At 39.6% G+C, this 19,776-nt stretch overlaps 2 protein-coding genes across 2 annotated transcripts; one reads left to right on the forward strand and one right to left on the reverse strand.

The window, feature by feature from the left end:
- The first annotated feature begins 2,417 nt into the window (after nucleotides 1-2,417).
- ankrd34ba (ankyrin repeat domain 34Ba) lies at nucleotides 2,418-7,660 on the forward strand. Its single transcript, XM_034123464.1, has 2 exons — nucleotides 2,418-2,529; nucleotides 5,276-7,660. The coding sequence occupies exon 2, from the start codon at nucleotides 5,325-5,327 to the stop codon at nucleotides 6,930-6,932; it is 1,608 nt and encodes a 535-aa protein (XP_033979355.1). The 5' UTR covers nucleotides 2,418-2,529; nucleotides 5,276-5,324; the 3' UTR covers nucleotides 6,933-7,660.
- A 152-nt stretch (nucleotides 7,661-7,812) lies between these two features.
- On the reverse strand, nucleotides 7,813-19,409 carry oclna (occludin a). The gene is made up of 9 exons (XM_034123296.1): nucleotides 19,332-19,409; nucleotides 18,542-18,635; nucleotides 17,225-17,894; nucleotides 16,640-16,807; nucleotides 12,984-13,114; nucleotides 9,990-10,172; nucleotides 9,335-9,506; nucleotides 8,679-8,720; nucleotides 7,813-8,526 (listed from the first exon to the last, which is right to left on the reverse strand). Exons 2-9 carry the CDS (start codon nucleotides 18,592-18,594, stop codon nucleotides 8,428-8,430), a joined length of 1,518 nt encoding a protein of 505 aa, XP_033979187.1. The 5' UTR covers nucleotides 18,595-18,635; nucleotides 19,332-19,409; the 3' UTR covers nucleotides 7,813-8,427.
- Between the last annotated feature and the right edge of the window lie 367 nt (nucleotides 19,410-19,776).

Below are 19,776 nucleotides of genomic sequence, written 5' to 3' on the forward strand. Positions count from 1 at the left end.
AAACTATACTGAATGTACCAAAAGTGCAATTCCTCATCATGATGAATAGTTCATTTCAGAATATAATATATTATACAATTTGATTTGAATAAGTGATGCATTTATGTGTACATTACAGCATGATGTATTCCTGCATACTATTTTGTATTAATAATCTAAATCTGAATTTGTTAATAGAAATTAAAACTTTTAAATAAATGTAGTGTAGAGTAACATGTACTTTTAGTACAATGTAAGTGTGAAGTTGCAGAAAATGGAAATACTCAAGTAAAAGTACAAGTACCTAAAAATTCTCCACTGGTTAAAAGACACTTTGGTTTAAGGTTTGTCAGCTGTTTTAAGGAACACTGTAGGTATCCCAAACTGTTTTGGGAAAACTTAGAGATTCTGCAGGATCAGTGACAGGCATGGTGGATGTCTATGAAACAAATCTCCCTAAGAGGACCATCAAGCAGGAGCCTCTGTTAGTCATGGAGGCTAAACATACCGTCCCGTGGGTGTCTCTGTTCCTGGCTGAGGGCATTTGTTCACCGCGCTGATTTCCATCAGGGCAGAGGGGGAGCAGGACGCCTGTGTCTCTGAGCAGGACTCCCAGAGAGGACCCTCCCCTGGAACAAACACCAGACATTCACATCATTAACAGAAGTTATTCTACAATGTTGAGCTATCTGTTCTTTATTTGAGGATTTACTTTTTCTGCTAATGTACATTTCTACTGCATTAAAGACACAATTGTCCTACTTTTAACATTGCAGATTAATATTGGTACATAAATATTGGAGCAGTGCCTCAGGTTTGAGCTCTGCAAATGGATAACAGCATGAAAACAACAAACACTAAACTTATCTGAAAGCTTACGTCCTCCTTTAAATACAAATTAAGAGTTATTCAGATGTTTTCTTCTTTTTTTAGAAAAACAATTGTAAACAGTAACTGACACTTTCAATGTTGTGCAAACTGTCCATTTAGCTCTTTTGAAAAAATGTCTCAATGGGTTTAAATAATTATTTTCAAATGTTTTGTCCAACTTGTTCCTGCTTGTTTTTTTCTCCAACACAATGATAAAAATAACATATATTAAGAGTGATTTTTTATTATGCCCTTAAAAGTATTTTCTTTTACAAAAATAACTTGCTTCCCCATTCTTCAGCTAAAAAAGTACACTATTCGTAAATCAAACATGCAATCTCTTTTATCTTAATTAGTTTTTTTTCTTATCTTTAGTTTGAACTGTTTCTTGTTGTTCTGAAGTAATCTGCCACATTTGTACTTCCTTAGGTCTTGTTATTTTGTTACTATGCATGTAGATTCAAACCAATGCAGTCTGAAAGTAAAGGTTAGTCCACGAATGTGATAAATCTTGTGGAATGCTGACATCTTGTGTAGGGTTAACAAACTGCACCGTGAAGTCACAGTGTTTCTATGGATACGGGTCTGCACAATTAACAGCTGGCTTAGTAATAGTCTGCAAAGGATACAAAGAACAGTGTTGTTTCATTTTTTTTAAATCATGCAGCAGAGAATTTTGTTTATCACGATGCCAATAGTGGTTTCACTCACTCCTGCAGTCTCTCCAGGACTCTAGACAATGATCTTCCATATTCAATGCGTACATGATATTATGTTAATGCAATAACAAAGTGCAAACAGTGTGTCCTGTCATTGTACTCATTCTGTCTTATGTTTCAATATGTTACAATTCAAATCAAGTACTCAATTAAAGAGTCACTCAAATGTTTATTTTGATCACACAATAATTAAATCATGTTCATGCAAAGTATATGCAGAAGATCTTATCCGCACACAGGTACATGCACACTCCCACACAGACACAAAGAAACAGTTCCTCTAGCACAATTACAGCATGTGCCGTCATTCGGCCTCCTTGATGGTTGTCATGGAGATGTCATTGATAAGGTGGACAAAACAATTTCTCTTTTCTGCATGCAACTAAAGAAGAAAAAAAAGTCCTGTGAGGCAGATTCAAATCTAACAGGCCTGTGCTGAATCAGAGCGTCCTGTAATGAAAAGACAGATCAGACATGGTGTGGCGGTGCCGGCCCGGTTGCTATAGTGCTTCACCTTCAACGCGTTCATTTCTGTCAACCTCTCCTGTTTGCCTCTGTTAACTCTGCAGAGCTGCTGCTGCTGCTGCTGGGATGGATTAACCGTTTCTTAGACCTGCCTGACGACAAGCCTGTAACACTCTACTTTGTCTGAGGAGCAAACACGAGCTGGGAAACCTTGACTGCTGCAGCTCCCGTCTTCTCTGACTTACTGTCTCTCTCTCACGCACACTCACACTCACACACACTCACACACACACACACACACACACACACACACACACACACACACACACACACACACACACACACACACACACACACACACACACACACACACACACACACACACACACACACACCACACCTACACACACCTCAGCACTGCCTGGGCACAGTCAGTAGCAGCTCTGCAACAGGAGAGTAAATGTCTGCCAGAGAAGACTAACCCTACTGAAGATTGGTAAGTAGTTCACACACACTACAGGACATTTAGTATTAACTTATTGCTGTCTTCTTGTGATGATGTGGTAGGGAACTCAGAAGGAATCTGAATGTATGGATGATTTTACGCTTTGTGGTATTTAACAAGATGCTTTATATATTTATCTTGTCAATTTGAAAGCGTGTTCGGACATGTGCACAAGTAACAAACACCAGCAATTAGCATATGTGCGCTCACACACACACGGACACACACAGTGATGTGAGTGGGCTCTTATGGAAGATGAGTGTTGAGCGAGGCTTGTTCAGGTGAAGTGGAGTTTTCTATTCTCAATCTGAAGGCAGGATGGAAACAAAACACTGCAACATACTATACAATATTTGCATATAGTGGACAGGGCTACTGTGAGTATTAAGACATGAACATATAAAAGAGATTTTCAGCCTCAATTTCAAGGTGTGAACATTTCGGGAAATGTAACCGTTTTTACACACACTGTACCGTCATTTTAGGAGAACCACCTGTAATAAAGCTGATTCTAGGTGTGACATTTGTATTATAGTCTGTTGTTATTTCACATCTAAAGAAATGTGAAAACCAGTGTCTTAAAATGAATGGTGGAAATGTGTTGTTGTGCTTCACTTAAGTATTTACATTGTATGCAAACTATTTAATATAATTGAGAAATATTATACTTTGTACTGCTCTGTTTTTCTAAGAGTTATATTTCAAATCTATATAAGCATATTAAACATGATGCAGTGTTTTTCAGTAAATGAAACCAACCAACATAAAATAACTCAGGGTAAAGGGTATATAAGGGTAAAAGAAGAGGATGACATTTTGTGTAAAGTAAAGGGTCACAGAAATATAATAATGAAGAAATACAAAACACATTTTTCTCTCTTAGATGAAGTGAAGTATAGTTATGTGCAGTAGGAGGCCAGGGCACATTAAAAACTGCAGAGTTCTGTTAAAGGGTTAACTCAATGATTGATATTTTTAACAGTAATTAGGCGAAAGTACCAACCAAAAAAGAAAGAGCATGATTAAATGCGCACCACCTCCATCTCATCTGTCAGGCATGCAGGTGGTGTTTGAGTTGGACGTGTGGCTGCCAGCGGAAAGAGCTCAGTTGTTTTCACTGATGATGTAATTGCTGACGGCAGCAACAGGATAAGGGAGAAAAAGACGATGACAGAAAACATGACGTATAGGCTTTTATGAGTGTGCTTTTATAAGGTGACTAGCAGGGGAACTCATTGTACTGTCCAAGTACAGTGTAAAAAAAAGTGTATGTTAGATGGGAAAGTCCAGCATTCAAACTCTTGAGCAAAATTACAAAAGTGTTAGCATCAGAATTTACCTAAAGCATTTAAAGTTAAAGGTGGGGTAGGTAAGTTTGAGAAACCGGCTCGAGATACACTTTTTGTTATATTCCATGGATTGCTCTTAACATCCCGATAGCAATGAATATCTTAAGTGCTTTGACAAAAAATCCATAAAAAAATGTCATCTGTGGAAGCCGTAGTACTGTAAAAAGCACGACCAATCATTTTAGCCGGCCCGGCTAAAATAACTGGATGGCCTACCTGCCTGTCAGCCTTCCATCTGTGCACAAATTTATCTCGTGCCCTCATTGGTCATGTGCGCGTTCGTGTGTGTTGGAGGAGGGGCTCTATAAGGAAGTGGCAGATTTTCTCCGGTTGTGTATTTTCAAATTCTAGCGATCTCGAGCCGGTTTCTCAAACGTACCTACCCTACCTTTAAGGTAGTCATTATGTAGGTTGGTCCTTTTCCCAATACTATTATAAAACTGGATTATAGTTATTGATGCATTATTGTGAATATCACTTGCATTTTGAAGCTGCTAATTCAAATTACTTTTATATGTGCTGGTTAGCAATGCTACCTCATTTATTAGTTGAATTATATTTAGTTTTATTATTTTGAATCTACATAATGCCTAATTTTGTCAAATTAATGTGGTAAAAAGTACATTATTTGCCCTTAAAAATAGTTTTCCACACACAATACTTGTTAGTATACATACTGCACATAGTTGGTTTTGGGCCTTTCATTCAATTTACTATGAAAAAGGAAAATATATTGAATGTTACAGATTTGTAAATCATTCCCTTTACTTGGAGGTTAAACATATAGCAGTGTATTGGTTTATTCATATATGAAATGTCGGGAAATGCTAATAGCAACACATGCTAATCATCATTCTGGATGATGAAGGTCAGCTTGTATGTGATTTCTCCTACACAGGGCAGAACGTACTAACATATGGAGACACAGTATGACGCAGAAGTGCAACATTATGCGGACATTTATATTCTCCTGTCTGAGACATTGTAACTGCCATCTTATCTGGTCTAATGGAGAGAAGCAAGGACAAACAGCACAAAGGCTGATAGAAAGTGTCTGCCTCTGCTGGTGCTGTGGAGGAGGAGCGCATGAAAAGGAGCTGTTGAATGGACCCTATATGCAAGAAGAAAAGACAAAAACAGTAAATGTTCAGCTTTTCCAAAGCCTTTCACATGCAAGTAAAGAGGATCAAAGATGAGACCCGGCATAAAACACTGAATGATAAATAAACTAAATAAAAGAGGGATTTTGCGGTTGGGTAATGTGTGAGAGCTGGGAATGCACGATCCCAAAGTCACAACTTGGGAATTAAAAGTTTATCCGTGGCTTGTGAATGAAAATAGCTTTACTTTAGCATCATTTCCTAAAAGTGGTTTGTTTTTTTCCACAGAAACCCATCCTACTACATCTCTGAAACCCAGCAGCTTGGACCCAGAGGGATGGAGGCAGAAGGCAGTAATGCTGCGGTGGCGCTGGATTCAGGAAACCCCTTGTTAAGAGCGGTGTTCCTCCGTCGCCTGCGTCTCACCCGGCTGCTCCTGGAGGGGGGGGCTTACATCAACGAGAGCGACAGCCAGGGCCAGACCCCCCTGATGGTGGCCTGCAGGACCCAGCATACTGACGCCCAGAGCGCCAGCCGGGTCAAGCTGCTCCAGTTCCTCCTGGAGAAAGGAGCGGACCCCAACATCCAGGACAAGGAGGGTCGCTCTGCGCTGATGCACGCCTGCCGGGAGCAGGCCGGCCCCGAGGTGGTGTCTCTGCTGCTGGCTAGTGGAGCGGACATCAGCCTGGAGGACCAGTCCGGGACGTCAGCGCTGGTGTACGCAGTCATGGCCGGAGACTTAAAGGTTTTGAAGGTGTTGCTGGACACATGCAAAGCCAAGGGGAAGGAGGTGATCATCATAACCACTGATCATTTCCCATGTGGGAACTTACAAGCCAAACAGTACCTCAGCACGCCTTCTGTTGGTCCTCTTGATCAGATGGACAAAACGGCATCAGCAGCTCCTGCTTCTCCATCTGAAATTCAGCTTATCACCTCACCCCAATGTAATTCCTCCTCTTCCTTATGTCCCCCTAAGAATGTCTTCTCGTTTAAAGAAGGCGTAAGCTCCCATCCTGGTTCCCCTTCTCGGTTTCAAAGGCTGGGCCACGTGGCGGGGTACGGCCTGCAGCAGCCCCTCATGAGGTTGAACTCTGAGCCCTGGCTAAAGATCCCAACGTCTCTGCTCCACCAGCATCATCATCCCGCCTCTTCTACAGAAAACGGCAAAGACCTCAACCAAACGGAGGACTTGCCTTTCAGAATTCACAAACTGGACAGCATAAATTCATCAGCAGAGACCTTCAGATGGTATGAAGAACGATTGGCAAGGGACAAAGGAGTAGAAGGAAAGAATGAATGTGACAAACATGTGGGGCAAAATATATCCGTACCAGGTCTCCAGTCCTCCCACTCTGCCTCCCACCCTAACCTCCACTCTGTAAACCTTGGAACAGATTCCCTCGCCTCCTCTTCCTCCTTCTCTGGTGGCAAAAACCTCAGCACTCCACTTCACAGCATGGCCTCTTCAAGCCTTCAAAGCATTATCCAAAGGCGCAAGCTTGGGGAGGACATCTACAGCTCCGACCCGCAGCTAGCTAGAGACATCCACTGTCTGCCTGAGGAGTCCCAGCAGAGAACAAGAGACCTTTTAGATGGCAAGAAGCTGGCTCCCTTACACTGCTCCGGCACAATGGGCTCCAGGGAGTCACTATCGAGTTTGGGCCCAAACAGGAGGGTGTTGTCTGGGTACGAGCGCAGAGGATCTGGGGCCTTCTTGTTGGACCACACCTCCCAAGCCAGGCCTAGATCTCTGCCCCCTCTGGCTCCCATCCTTAATGTTTATAACCTCGGCTCCAGCGCTGGGGGTGCAATCTGTGAGAAAGAGTCTGGCCTAAAGAGTTTCCTTCCCTCCGCTCCTCCGGGCCATCCCAAGGAGATGACCAGGAGGATGCTGCTGAGGAGACACTCGATGCAGACTGAACAGTTCAAAACCACTGCCTGAAATTCAGCCAGGAGGGAAGAGAAGTGTGTGTCTTAATGTGAAATATGGTGTCATGTGATTAAGTGTCTCTGTGGTGTAATTCAATGAGGAAACCAAAGAAGATATATGAGAAAACAAAGCATCCTTATCGACTAAAGCCACAAACTTAAGGTACTTTCCTCTGCTTCAGCGTGCCGTCACTGTGTATATATGGCGTCCGTGTTTGTAACACTTCCCTAAAGCCGTGTTAAGAGTTTCTTGCCTTTGGTGGAAGCAGAGCGAGCTAAACATAGGATCTGATATATTGTCACCTTATGAAGCTGTTAGCATGTTAGCAAGGAGTTAAGACATCCATCAGACTTTGCTAAACACATTAGCTTTAATCTGAAGTTGTGTTTCTAGCCACTTGAGAGATAAATTCAATATGTACACACCTTCCAGCTGACCTGGCTTTGGTCTCCATCAGCTCCATGGGGAAATATAGGTATCTTTAGTTGCTAAATGTTCCACTATGTTCACCAGCTAATTAATAACAGTGTCTGTCTTCTGTTTGTGCTGGACAGGTTGTGTAGAATATGTTTATCACAACTTTTTTTGCCCGGAAAACAGGGTTGCTGAGCAGAATATGCAGGTTCAAAATCAAAACAATGCTAAAAGAAGCTAAAAAGATGCAAAGAGCTGAAGGGAACTTCAGGTGATAATTCTCTGTGGTTTTGTCCCTACAAGCTATACTTTTAACATTAGGGTAAGGGTTGATGGGAGCATTATTTATTTATTTAACCCAACCTCAAGTTGAGATTGGTTCTTAACACGTTTCCCATAAATCCTTACCATGTTCTTCGAGAATAGCTTGTAGTCTTAAAAATGTCTGAGAAGCCATTGTGTAAAAATACAGCATAAGAAAAGTTCAATAAAATGTATTTATTATAATAAAAAAGAGTGATCAAATCATTTTAAAAGTACATCAGTATGCATTAAACATATATTTAAAAAGGTCTGTTTGTTCTACCATCCATAAAGTAACACACCGTAACACACTTTGCTAAAATCATTAAAAATTGCAGCGTTTCCCACATATTTACATCGATATTGCAAGAAATGTGAATCATCATAAAAAGGAATCTCATAATAAATCAACGTAAAAAGAGCAATTAAAAAAACAAACAGTTTAGTTTTGTGTTCCCTCCACTATGTAGTAGCTTAACCTCCTCTTATAGCTGATTTCACATAACATGAAGCAAAATAAATACATATAACAGTATCTACGGCAGGTGATACTCGTAATACAAACAGTGTCATAACACAAGAGGGAATCTTTGTTTTCTGTGTCTCAAAAGTAGAAAACAACCATTGCAATGTTTCACCAGCTAACAGCTCAGACACTGTTTTGGAGACTTCTGTGTTCGACATCAGTGTACCTCCTCCTCTGTTGTCTGAAATCCTCAAACATTTCACCCCAACAAGATTTAGTGCCATCTTTTCATCTCGGACATGCGTAAGATCCACAAGTAGTTGTTCAGGCTCTGCGGTCGAAATCACTGACCATCTTCTTGATGTGGTTCAGTTTGGACTTCAGATATTTACACCTGCGCTTCTTCACCAGATAGTCTGGAGACTGCAGATATGATTGGAGAAAAAAAGACGACATAATAAGTATGAGTTTTATATAAAAGCTTCATCAATTGTAAAAAGCAGAAGCTATTATGACCATGATAAATCTGTATTCTGATTCTGTTTGTACTGTAAATCAACAACAATAACACATACCTTCTTACTGTTCTTCATCCTGTTGTACTCATCCAAAGCATCCTGTTAAAGAGTGAATCAACAATGTATCACATTTCAAAATGAAATAAGGTCATCAAAATGTCACGATTTCTCTAACACAGTCTTTCTTTATCTTCATTACTTTATCAGTCTTAAACTAAAAGCCACTTGTCGGTTGAAAGAACAAGTAAACACGCAACTGAAATATTGTAACCTTATAAATGACAAGGTTGAGGTTAGCTAACAGTATCTTCTTAACATTAGCTTTTATAACTCCAATAATTCATATCTGTTAGCTCGGTTTTTGGTCTTCACCAAGTTGATAAGAGTGGTGAAACTTGACTGTGTGCTGTACAATCACAATGAGGTGTTAAAAGACACTGAAACAGCATAGTTGGTGCACATTTTCTGTAAAAGCACCTCCTTTAATGGCACAAACTTTTTTGACTACGCAGCTTCACTTCTATGAATTTTAAAAGCAAACTACATTTCTGAGCTCATGCTGTCAGTTACTGCTGTGTCTTTGCACAGATACATCTCGTTTTCAAATTGGGCATATCCTTCAACATAATTGAAATTAAAACAGAACTATTGGTTATATTCAATAAGGCAGTCAATAAATCAATATTAAACTGTTAATTTAAACTAAGTCTCACCAGGAACTGTGGGCTGCCCTCCTGCAGGTCGTCCAGCTCTCGGTCGAGGTCTGACAGACCCTTATTGAGGGCGTCCAGCTCCGCCTGCAGGTCTTTGTACTCCTGGTGTTCGCGATCAAAATCACGTTTGTAGTTATTGCGCTCCACCTCGTTTCTTATGGGAGGGTATTCACTAAAGCAGAAAATAAGAGGGAACACTTCAGTTAGAGAAGAACAACAAAACAAGTCAACAAAAAGAAACGTAGCTGACCGCAGTATCAGTTGGAAAAGGTAGGTGAAAATACTGCAAGGACGATGTTGCTATACTCCCACTTGTTATTCAACATATTATTTTCCGTCAGAAAACCAGTAATCTTGATTTTATTTTATTTGGTGAAAAAAGACTTGCAATAACTAATTCCTATTTTTTGCAGGGCAAACACAATCATCATTTCACATAGTTAAATTCAGCTCCACATAAATAAACTGACATTAAAATGCTGCCAAACTGTGTTAATGCACATGTATGGTATTAAACAATATGTTACATGTTTAAAAGACATTCTGCATATTTTTGTACTTTTTGTAATTCAATTAGACTTTGTCAATTACACTTCCTTTACTTAAGACTTTAAACTTTAGAGGGGAGAGAGGTGGGTCTTTAGTTTCTTCCTACCTGTCGAAGTCGTCGTCGTCCAGCTCGTCTCCGGAGGAGTTGTAGTCCGTTTCGTACTCCTGTCCGTCGGCCCGGCGCGGCCGGCCTGCTCGTCTCTTTTTGGGCTTTCCACGAGAGCTGGCCACCTCTGAGATACTGCTGTAGGGAGCTCCATTTTGCAGAGGCATGTTCTCTTCTGCAGGCCTGTGGAACAAGGGAGAGTATTCATATTGTTAGAGTATACAGAAATGTATATATAAAAATGACAGAGCATACGTTTTTCACACCTGTGTAATAATGTGTAACGTTGCTGCCTTCTTGGCCAGGTCAGCATTTTATCTCAATGCTTTTATCTGGTTAAATAAAAAAAAAACCTGCAATTCACGTTAAAGATGGAGATGGTTTACCCGGCAAAATAGCGTCTGTAATCCAATAAACTGCTCTAAGTATGATCATTAGTTAAAATGTTTTAATCTTTCTACTGTTTAGTCACCTTTCTACATAGCCGTGGGAACATGTTTCAAATGGGGGGTGCTGTGGGGATGACACCAGGGCTGGTTCTGACCAATTTGCTGCCCTAGGCAAGATTTTAGCTGGCAATGAAAAACCTCTATACAAAAGATCAATACACTACAAAAAGAGAAACGTGTTGACATGGTGGACAGCTTATATAAAAAGGCTTCAAATGTATTCATTATTGTATGAACATGTTTTAATTGGGGGGTGGACGTCACATCCTCTAGGGGGGTCCGGGGATATGCCCCCCCGGGAAGATTATTTTGAACATTTTAAAGTAAAATGCTTCAATCTGGTGCACTTTGAGCACACAATTAGAGACTAGATCTAGGGGGTACAACTCTAAACACCCATATGAAAAAGATCGGTTTGCATTTTAATAATCAAATAAGTATATGAACATAGCCAATAACAAATAAATGTAACTTATTTTATTTTTGTTGTTCATTCATATCTTATTTTACCTAGTTAACATTTATTTATTCATGCATATTTTTAAAAGTAGGGTAGGTAAGTTTGAGAAACCGGCTCGAGATCGCTAGAATTTGAAAATACACAACCGGAGAAAATCTGCCACTTCCTTACAGAGCCCCTCCTCCAACACACACGAACGCGCACATGACCAATGAGGGCATGAGATAAGTTTGTGCACAGATGGAAGGCTGACAGGCAGGTAGGCCATCCAGTTATTTTAGCCGGGCCGGCTAAAATGATTGGTCGTGCTTTCTACAGTACTACGGCTTCCACAGATGACATTTTTGTATGGATTTTTTGTCAAAGCACTTAAGATATTCATTGCTATCGGGATGTTAAGAGCATTCCATGGAATATAACAAAAAGTGTATCTCGAGCCGGTTTCTCAAACTTACCTACCCCACCTTTAATATCTCCAGTTTTAAACGATATTTTTGGTTACTGTCCTATAGTATACATTGGAATGATTTCAAACCTGTTGTTATTTATTCCAATAATTATAAAGGTGTGCCTTGGAAATATTTGTTTACATAAATTGCGACCAAACCGTTTGATACCCACTGAGATAACTTAGACTAAAGTGAACTATCTAAACACTCAGAGTCCTTTACCTCACTGAGCCTCTCAGTCTGACAGGACAGAACTCTCCCTCCACATTATTGTAGAAACAGCTTCTTATACAGTATCCGTTAGCGCAGCAGAAGCTAACAACGATCCCTGCCGGTATCGGTGCGCCCCCGCTCTCTCTCTCTCTCTCACTTTGGCTGTGAGCTGCGGGCGCCTGACAAGCCAACATCCCCCACTTTCATCACTTACAGCGCCCATCGTACAGGGCAAATGGAAAATGTAACCGGGGTGAAAAGGGTGTTATCTTTACTTAATTATGAATGTTGTTACATCAAGGCTGAAAATTCTTTTTTTTTTAATTATATTTGTATTTAATCTTGTGGAAGTGCAGATCCCCTACTCCTCCACCAGGGGGTGCTGCAGCACCCCTACTTCCCATGGCCCTGCCTTTCTATGCTGGAGGAGGAAGTAAAACATAGCATGATGATCTATCAGTTCATCTTGAATGAGTAAATATGTCAATAATGACTTCCTGTTTCCCTTATTCATACTTCACGTTCCCTGATCAGCACAAAAGTATTTGACGTAGTTTCAGTGTGACAATGTAATTCAAGCCGAAACTGGCAATGTTTTTATTGAATTAAAAAAAGCTCATATTGGGAGACACTGACATCTGTGTTGTATGTCCTGACATTCCTTAAAGTAAAAAAACAGACTGGTTTACATTTTTGCGGAATAACAAGTTCAAGCAAGTTTTTTATGACGGCAGCCACCTGAAAACTGTTCTAAAAGCTGTGCCCAATCTCATGTCCTATATACTGATCATATTAAAATACTACATGTTTATACTTGATGACATACAGTATTAACAGAAAATAATAAAAGATATAGAGCAAATTATTTCAATTTTTGGTTATTATTAGAATCTCAGTGACTAGAATCCATTTTCTTATAGTAACAATTATCCAATAGCAATGTTAAAGTTGATGAAGTGATGAACATGTTGATAACATGTAAAATACACAAGTTTAACATAAAAGCTGAAAAGAAAATGTGGCTCCAATATGAATAACAAGGATACAATTAAATTTAAAAAAGATTCGTCCAGCTCCGAGCAACTTTTCTGTGTTGCATTCGAGGACAAAGTTGAACTTTTAACACATTGCTGAGGATTCAGGATATTCAAAGCATATTCAAAGTTTGCAGCATGAGTGCTCAAACGCTGTGGTTTTGTGGTGAAAACTCACTGTGTAACTGCAACATCCACGATTTTGGTTACACCTGGGTACCTTGCTTTCTCCACCTACAATTAATCTCCCTCTACCAATGACATTTTAAACCATTTAAAGTGTCATTAGGGCACAGAGTGTAACTGTTTTTACGCTGCCCTCTGCAGTGTGCTAGTGCACGGTACATACTGTGCAACATCACACACGTCCTCCTCCTTATCATACTCACTGAGGGGTGTAGTTGTAGGGGGGTTTGTCATAGTTGGTGCTCTCATCATCCAGGTGACTCCTGGAGCCGCTCAGCTTCTCGGGGTAGTCCGACATTGGGAACACTTCTGGGCTTCCAGACACATTGTTCACCTAGGTGAGGAAAAAAACATGTTAGCAAAATAATATTTAAAAAAAACATGTCTAAATGAGTATTTTGACAAATCAAATAATTGTTTAAATGATCTTTTAAGCAAAAATGTTGTGCTACACAAATGGGACAGCTTGATGCTTCCTTAATATACTGTATGATATCAAACTGACTATTTGGGGGTTTTGGTCGGACAGTAGAAGACTGCGGTCAAGCCAGCCTCCACTTCGGAAAACACAGTCAAGCCAGCATCCGCGTTTTTTTGCGGTGCGCGAATATCCTATGCATTACGGTAGCGGTCTGGAAAAACTGCCTTCAAAATAAAAGTGCTTACTCGATCAATAACAAATTATACCATCATATTAAAATATGTACTATATAGGCCTAATGTGATCAATAATAATGTAAGACAAACTACGTATAACTACCACATTATAACTGACTGAATGTAAAACTTAAAGAGTTTCAAAATAAAAGACCTTTGAAGTCTCATATATGAGCTATCATCCCTCTGTTTTTAGATAAGAATAAAACAAAAACTGTCCAGTATCAAATACTTATTTCACTTCAGGGTGATAGCAGGACACCCCATCTAGTCACTCAGAGAAAATCAGGACAATCTGATGTACAGTTTCAAAATAAAAGATCTTTGAAGTCTAATATATATGAGCTATCAAACCTCTGTTTTTAGATGAGAATAAAACAAAAACTGTCCAGTATCAAATACTTATTTCACTTCAGGGTGATAGACTAGATTCTGACTAGATGGGGTGTCCTGCTATCACCCTGAAGTGAAATAAGTATTTGATACTGGACAGTTTTTGTTTTATTCTTATCTAAAAACAGAGGGATGATAGCTCATATATGAGACTTCAAAGGTCTTTTATTTTGAAACTCTTTAAGTTTTACATTCAGTCAGTTATAATGTGGTAGTTATACGTAGTTTGTCTTACATTATTATTGATCACATTAGGCCTATATAGTACATATTTTAATATGTTTGGTATAATTTGTTATTGACCGAGTAAGCACTTTTATTTTGAAGGCAGTTTTTCCAGACCGCTACCGTAATGCATAGGATATTCGCGCACCGCAAAACAACGCGGATGCTGGCTTGACTGTGTTTTCCGAAGTGGAGGCTGGCTTGACCGCAGTAAAAGAAGACATTAGACTTGAGCTTGGACTAAAGTAAATCATCACAAAAAACTGTGAAAGGAAATCTTTGCCGCAGTAAAAGGCGTGATTTCCAAGATTTGTTGTTAAAAATATAGCTTTACCCAAATGATCTACAGTGTGGAGTAAACAGTGCTTTCAACCATGATAAAAATACAGGCGGTTTCCTTGAACAGAAATACTGGATCCCTGCCAACTCTGGTATGATCCGCCTGCATGGACTTGTCCTCTGAAAGTGTGGGACATATGGGAGCTCCACCCTGCTGCACACCTCCAAAACAACACCATGTTCTGCAGGTCGCCTCAGCACTTTTCACATGAGTTTCCACTAAGTACACTAAAGGTAAATGCCTCTAGCTCCCAGTATCATGTTACCAGTGTTATGTGTCTGCCAACTGGTGGGATTTGAGGTTTAAGAGGACCAGTCCGACCTGTTCTTCCTCTTCATTGCTCTGCAGTGAACTCAGGACTTCACTGCGCTGAATGTCATCATTACAAAAATGACTCACCTAGTACTCATTGCTACACTGGAGTAGTTCAGATGTGACAGTTGTTGCCAAACACTTCTTAAAATAACTTCAGAAAGAATGATTCACCGTGAAATGTAAATAATATTTGAAGAAATAGGCAATAAAAAGTCCAGGTTTTTATTGCTGCGAGTTCTTCCTACCATAGGGACATGCCTGTGTAACATTGAAACACTCATCCAGTGTAAACACCACACCTTGAAACCAGGAGCGGTTCCCCTCCCCCGCTGAGCAACAGGTGACTGCCACTAAACTGGTTTTACTGCTTTGGCTGTTACACTCAACTGCTGCTTCATCAGAGAGACAATTTAAAGACCGGCCTTAAAAGATCTGCCACGATAGCTTCTTCTGATTTTAACTTCAAACATTTTTAAGAGGTGGTTGAGTCAATCAATTAAAAATTAAATGAACTTGTTCTATAATTACTTAACTTTTTAGGCCTGCAGTTTTTGTAATAGTGGATTTATCTGCTGCGGTCTTTTTCATTTCTTTGTCTTAAAAAAACAACAACACTGAAAATGGGAATGAGATGGGACTCCTTGTCTTGATTTATCCAAAACCCTAAACAGGTTACCATCATGGGTGATTGAGAATAACATTGAAACATCACAGTTTGATTATTCAATTTTAAAAAAGTGGTCAATTAATTTTCTGTCAAGCAACTAATCAACCAAATGTTTTATCCCTTTACCGTTCATTTAAATAATAAAGCAAAAATGCCAAATATTTCATAGTGCAAGCTTCACACACGTAACGATTTTACATGCAACTCAGTTTACAGTTTATTTTATTGGTCGAGGAAACAACTAGAATATTAAATACAATTAAAAAACACTTTTTTAGTCCTCGAAATTGCCCATATCAGTTTTAAAAAAGGTAATGTCTTCAAATGTTTTGTTTTCATCCAACCAACAATCAAACCCAAAAAACATTCAGCTAAAATAACAAAAAGCATATACAACATTAAAAGCAGCGAATCCTCATATTGGAGCAACTGGAAGCATAGTATGTTCATTATTACTATTTTTGCTGTAAATACGGCACAAACAATGATTCAAGTTGTTTCCGTTAAATTGTCTATCGACTGTACTGACTTATAGTTTCAGCTCTATTCCATGAGGGAAACTTCAGAAGCAATTGGAGTCAGGACTCAGAGAGACACGAGGAGAGCTGGAGCTTTGATGGCAAACACTGACGGTTTATTTGGAGCTTCGGCCGGAGAATTCACAAGACATGTCACGGGCCACGAGTTGACCACAGGGTAGAGATGCCAAATCAATTCTGAAGAACTCTTCTGTAGTTCGAGGTTTTAACTAGTTCGGAGTGTAATAATCAACATTCTTTATCAGCGAGACTAAACAAATATGGACCCTGAATCTAACTAGAGCTGTCGTCCCTAGAAAAGAATGTGCGCCAGGGAACCTACGTTCCAGAAAAGAAGGGCCTCTAGATGTCCCTGAACAATAAACTATCTCATGTCAGCTTGTGCTCGGTCATAAGCTGGCAACAACAATGCGCCCAAGCTGCCCCTCCTTAAAAGAGATATCAGCAATACCTAAAGGCCGTAGACTTATGCCATGGGAAAAGAGACAGTGAAAGGGGAAAATGATTAACTGTGTCAAAGGTTGAATAAGCAAATTATTCCCTAACAGTCAGGTTGAATAATAAACTCAAAACAAATGGCTTAAACAGCTTGAACACAGTAGGGCTCCCATGCTGTGTGTGCAAGCTATTTATTTGACATCATTGTGTGCTCCCCTTCAGCTCAACACCTGTTTGATTAGGGTTGGATGTGCATGTACACTAGTTTTTGAACAATTAACTCACCCATGCCTCTACATCTTGAGGTGGCTCCATCTCCTCGATAACCTTCACCCTCTTCCACAGGATGTTGCTCTTGCCGTGGTTTTGGATTTTCTTGCGAGTCTTCAGAGCGAAGACGAGCATGATGATGAGAGCGATGGCGACCAGGAAGCCGAACACTACCGCGATGGCCTGAGAGGAGAAAAAAACTGAGTTACAAACACAACAAATAAGGGCTGGACCATACGGATTATATCCAAAGAATCTAAATATATTTGACCAAATACCTCAAAATCGATATTGTGAAAATATTTTAGGGTTAATGTTTACCCAAGGAGATGCTTGATAAATAAACAACAGTAATTTAATTAGAAGTAGTTATATTTATATAAGTGGGTAAATAGAATTAATACAAATTTGAAAATGACAACACTTTACTTTGGTGCATCCATTAAAATTGGGAAAACTTACAATTTTACCATATTACGATATCAAAAATCTAAACGAAATCTAGTCTGATATCACCATATCAATATAACATTGATACATGGCCACACCCTGCAACAAATCCCCCTTTAAAGACTTAAACAAATTCAAGTGTGTGTTTACCTCTTGTGGCTCCACAACGCAGTAGTGGTACAGATACTGATTCTGTAACATTCCAATGGGCTGTGTTTGTTTGTACGGAGCACATAGTGCAGCGATCTGGCTGCCGAAGGCCGATCCCGAGGACTGAGCGCCGGGGTTCACTGCCACCAGGTACACTATAGCTGCTATTAGCATTAGCAGTGCTAAGATAGCGCTGATGATCACGACTGCTAGGTAGAACCTCCTGCTTGTTGATAGGGTCTGGTGAGAAACGACGATGATGAAGATGGCCAGGCAGGCGATGAAGGTGATGGCTGCCATGGCGATGATGAATCCTTTGCCCTTGCGGGGGTCATTGTAGTTTCCTCCGAGCCCACCGTAGCCATAGCTGTTTCCAGCTCCATATCCACCGCCTCCAAACCCACCGCCACCATACCCACCGCCACCACCATACCCACCACCACCACCATACCCACCACCCCCAGTTCCCCCGTAGGACCCTCCATAGCCTCCCATCGCTCCCTGACTGTCCCAGGCCAGCGTGGAGGCAACGCAGGCAAATATGGCCACGCACATCACGAGGGAGATGATGGACATGATTTTGAGGATGCCTGGTGGAGACGTCCAGCGGTAGAAATGCTGGAACTCATCGTCTGGGTAGTAGGAATAGGCTGGTTGGGGGGGCACATTACTGAGAAGAGAGTAACAAAGAAATCAGCTGAATGTGTAGAATTGAAAACCCCTGAAATATTTTTTTGTAAAACCGTAAGTCTGAATTTATGAGGTTTTACATTTGTGACGAAGAATTTGTGTGATTTTTAAAATCTTGATTTCAGAGGTTTTCTTCATGTCAGTTACAGGTTCAAATAAAGTCAAATTTTTTATCTATACATCTAAAAGTTTAAAAAAAATCAATTGCTTTAATCCGAAATGTCAAATAGGGAATAGGAATTTAAAATGAATTTTTTCAAACTTTGAAACTTAGATGACCGACTGAAAACCCAAAACACTTATATAGTTGCTTTGAATCTGTGAACCCATAATTAAATAAAAGTGTTTTTCAGAAAAAGGAATATTCAAATTGCCACCTAGAAACCCCTAGTTTAATTTCCAAAGCAAACATATTTTTAATTCCGCATGAAACATAAAGAATTCAGTAAAATGTTCCAACATTTCAACCAAACTCAAATTATTGTGGCCTTTCTTTGCTTCCAGGGTATCCATAAACAGTCTGTATTAAGCTTTATCTAGGTGAACATTTGAAAGCATTTAAATAAATCAAAAATATTCAACAACAGTAAGGTTTACTGTATACTGTATTCATTGAAAGAGACTCACTATCCAGTATCTGATTCGTAGGGAGGTGGACTCCCATTCGGCCTCGAGGACATCACTGCTGGATCCGTTGGTTAAAATCTCTGTTCAAAATAATCTGAAAGAATATTTATGTTGTTAGGACATAACTTAATAAAACCTATTTAAAATAGAGCTGCAACATTTGGCCTGAACATTTTAAAATAAATTATGAAAATGACCCTGAGGTTATTGAAGACCATAAAATACGAGTCTACTATGAGATAGGGACTAAATTCACTAAAGAGAAGGCCAAAACAAGGCAGTCATTTCTCACATTAAATAATTCAGGACTGGGGACACTTTTTGCCCTTTTGCTTGATAAATTCCATAGTAAAAACATATTCTGTCGTTTAACAAACCGATTAATAATATCAGGGCTGTTTCATGTTATAACATATCGATTTTAAATGGCCATTTTTAATATCAGGTTAGGCGGCGGCTGGAACATCTCTGGCCTTGGATATTCATGTTAATATAAACTACTGAAGTACCACATTTCTTTTTAAATCCGAAATAATTTGTCAGACAACAAACTCAACCACTTTCCACGGATAAATTCACAGTATTTACGCACTTTTAAGACAATTCAACACATTAATTTGACAACACAGTCGAAGTGCCGCGCTAAGGAGATAAGTGATTTAAAGTAGGCCTATCTAACACACCTGTTTGTTGTCGCTACAGGTTTCAAATGATTAGGTATTTAGCAAATAACCACAGATTTAAAGTAGACTCTGATGCTAATCTCACAAACTGAGGTGCACACACTCACCTGTCGTCCTGTCTCTCTGCTCCACCTGAAATGTTTCAACTGAAACTGACTGCTGTTAAAAACAATGCAGGCCACACCTAGCCGCTCTCGATCATTTTAGCCCCGCCCCCTTCACAGCTGCCACATTACGTGACAACACCGGAAGTCCTCACCTAGTCTTCATAGAAATACCTGTGGAAAATACTATGAAATGCTTCAGTAAACGGAACAGTGCAAACACAACATTTTTTTGGTTGTTAAAATGCAGCATCAATCAAATCTAACTGGATAAACAAGTAAATATAAACAAGTAAATATATAGTACCCTACAATTATTTTACACTTATGAAAGTCTTATGATTAAAAAGGGCCTTATCGTTATTGAATCCTCAGATTATTCTTCATAATTATTATAAAAATTACATTTTTAAATAAGCGCCATTGAGGTATTATTGAGTAATTACTG

The sequence above is a fragment of the Trematomus bernacchii genome, unplaced genomic scaffold, assembly GCF_902827165.1.
Source record: "Trematomus bernacchii unplaced genomic scaffold, fTreBer1.1, whole genome shotgun sequence".
Taxonomy (NCBI): Eukaryota; Metazoa; Chordata; class Actinopteri; order Perciformes; family Nototheniidae; genus Trematomus; species Trematomus bernacchii.

What these genes read in the sequence shown, in the direction of transcription:
- ankrd34ba (XM_034123464.1), top strand. Translation starts at nt 5,325, where the DNA reads ATGGAGGCAGAAGGCAGTAATGCTGCGGTGGCGCTGGATTCAGGAAAC.
- oclna (XM_034123296.1), bottom strand. Translation starts at nt 18,594, where the DNA reads ATGTCCTCGAGGCCGAATGGGAGTCCACCTCCCTACGAATCAGATACT. An exon ending in TACGAATCAGATACTGGATA is followed by an intron (nt 17,895 to 18,541) that starts GTGAGTCTCTTT and finishes CTCTCTTCTCAG; the next exon opens with TAATGTGCCCCCCCAACCAG. An exon ending in AGGGCAGCCCACAGTTCCTG is followed by an intron (nt 8,721 to 9,334) that starts GTGAGACTTAGT and finishes ACTCTTTAACAG; the next exon opens with GATGCTTTGGATGAGTACAA.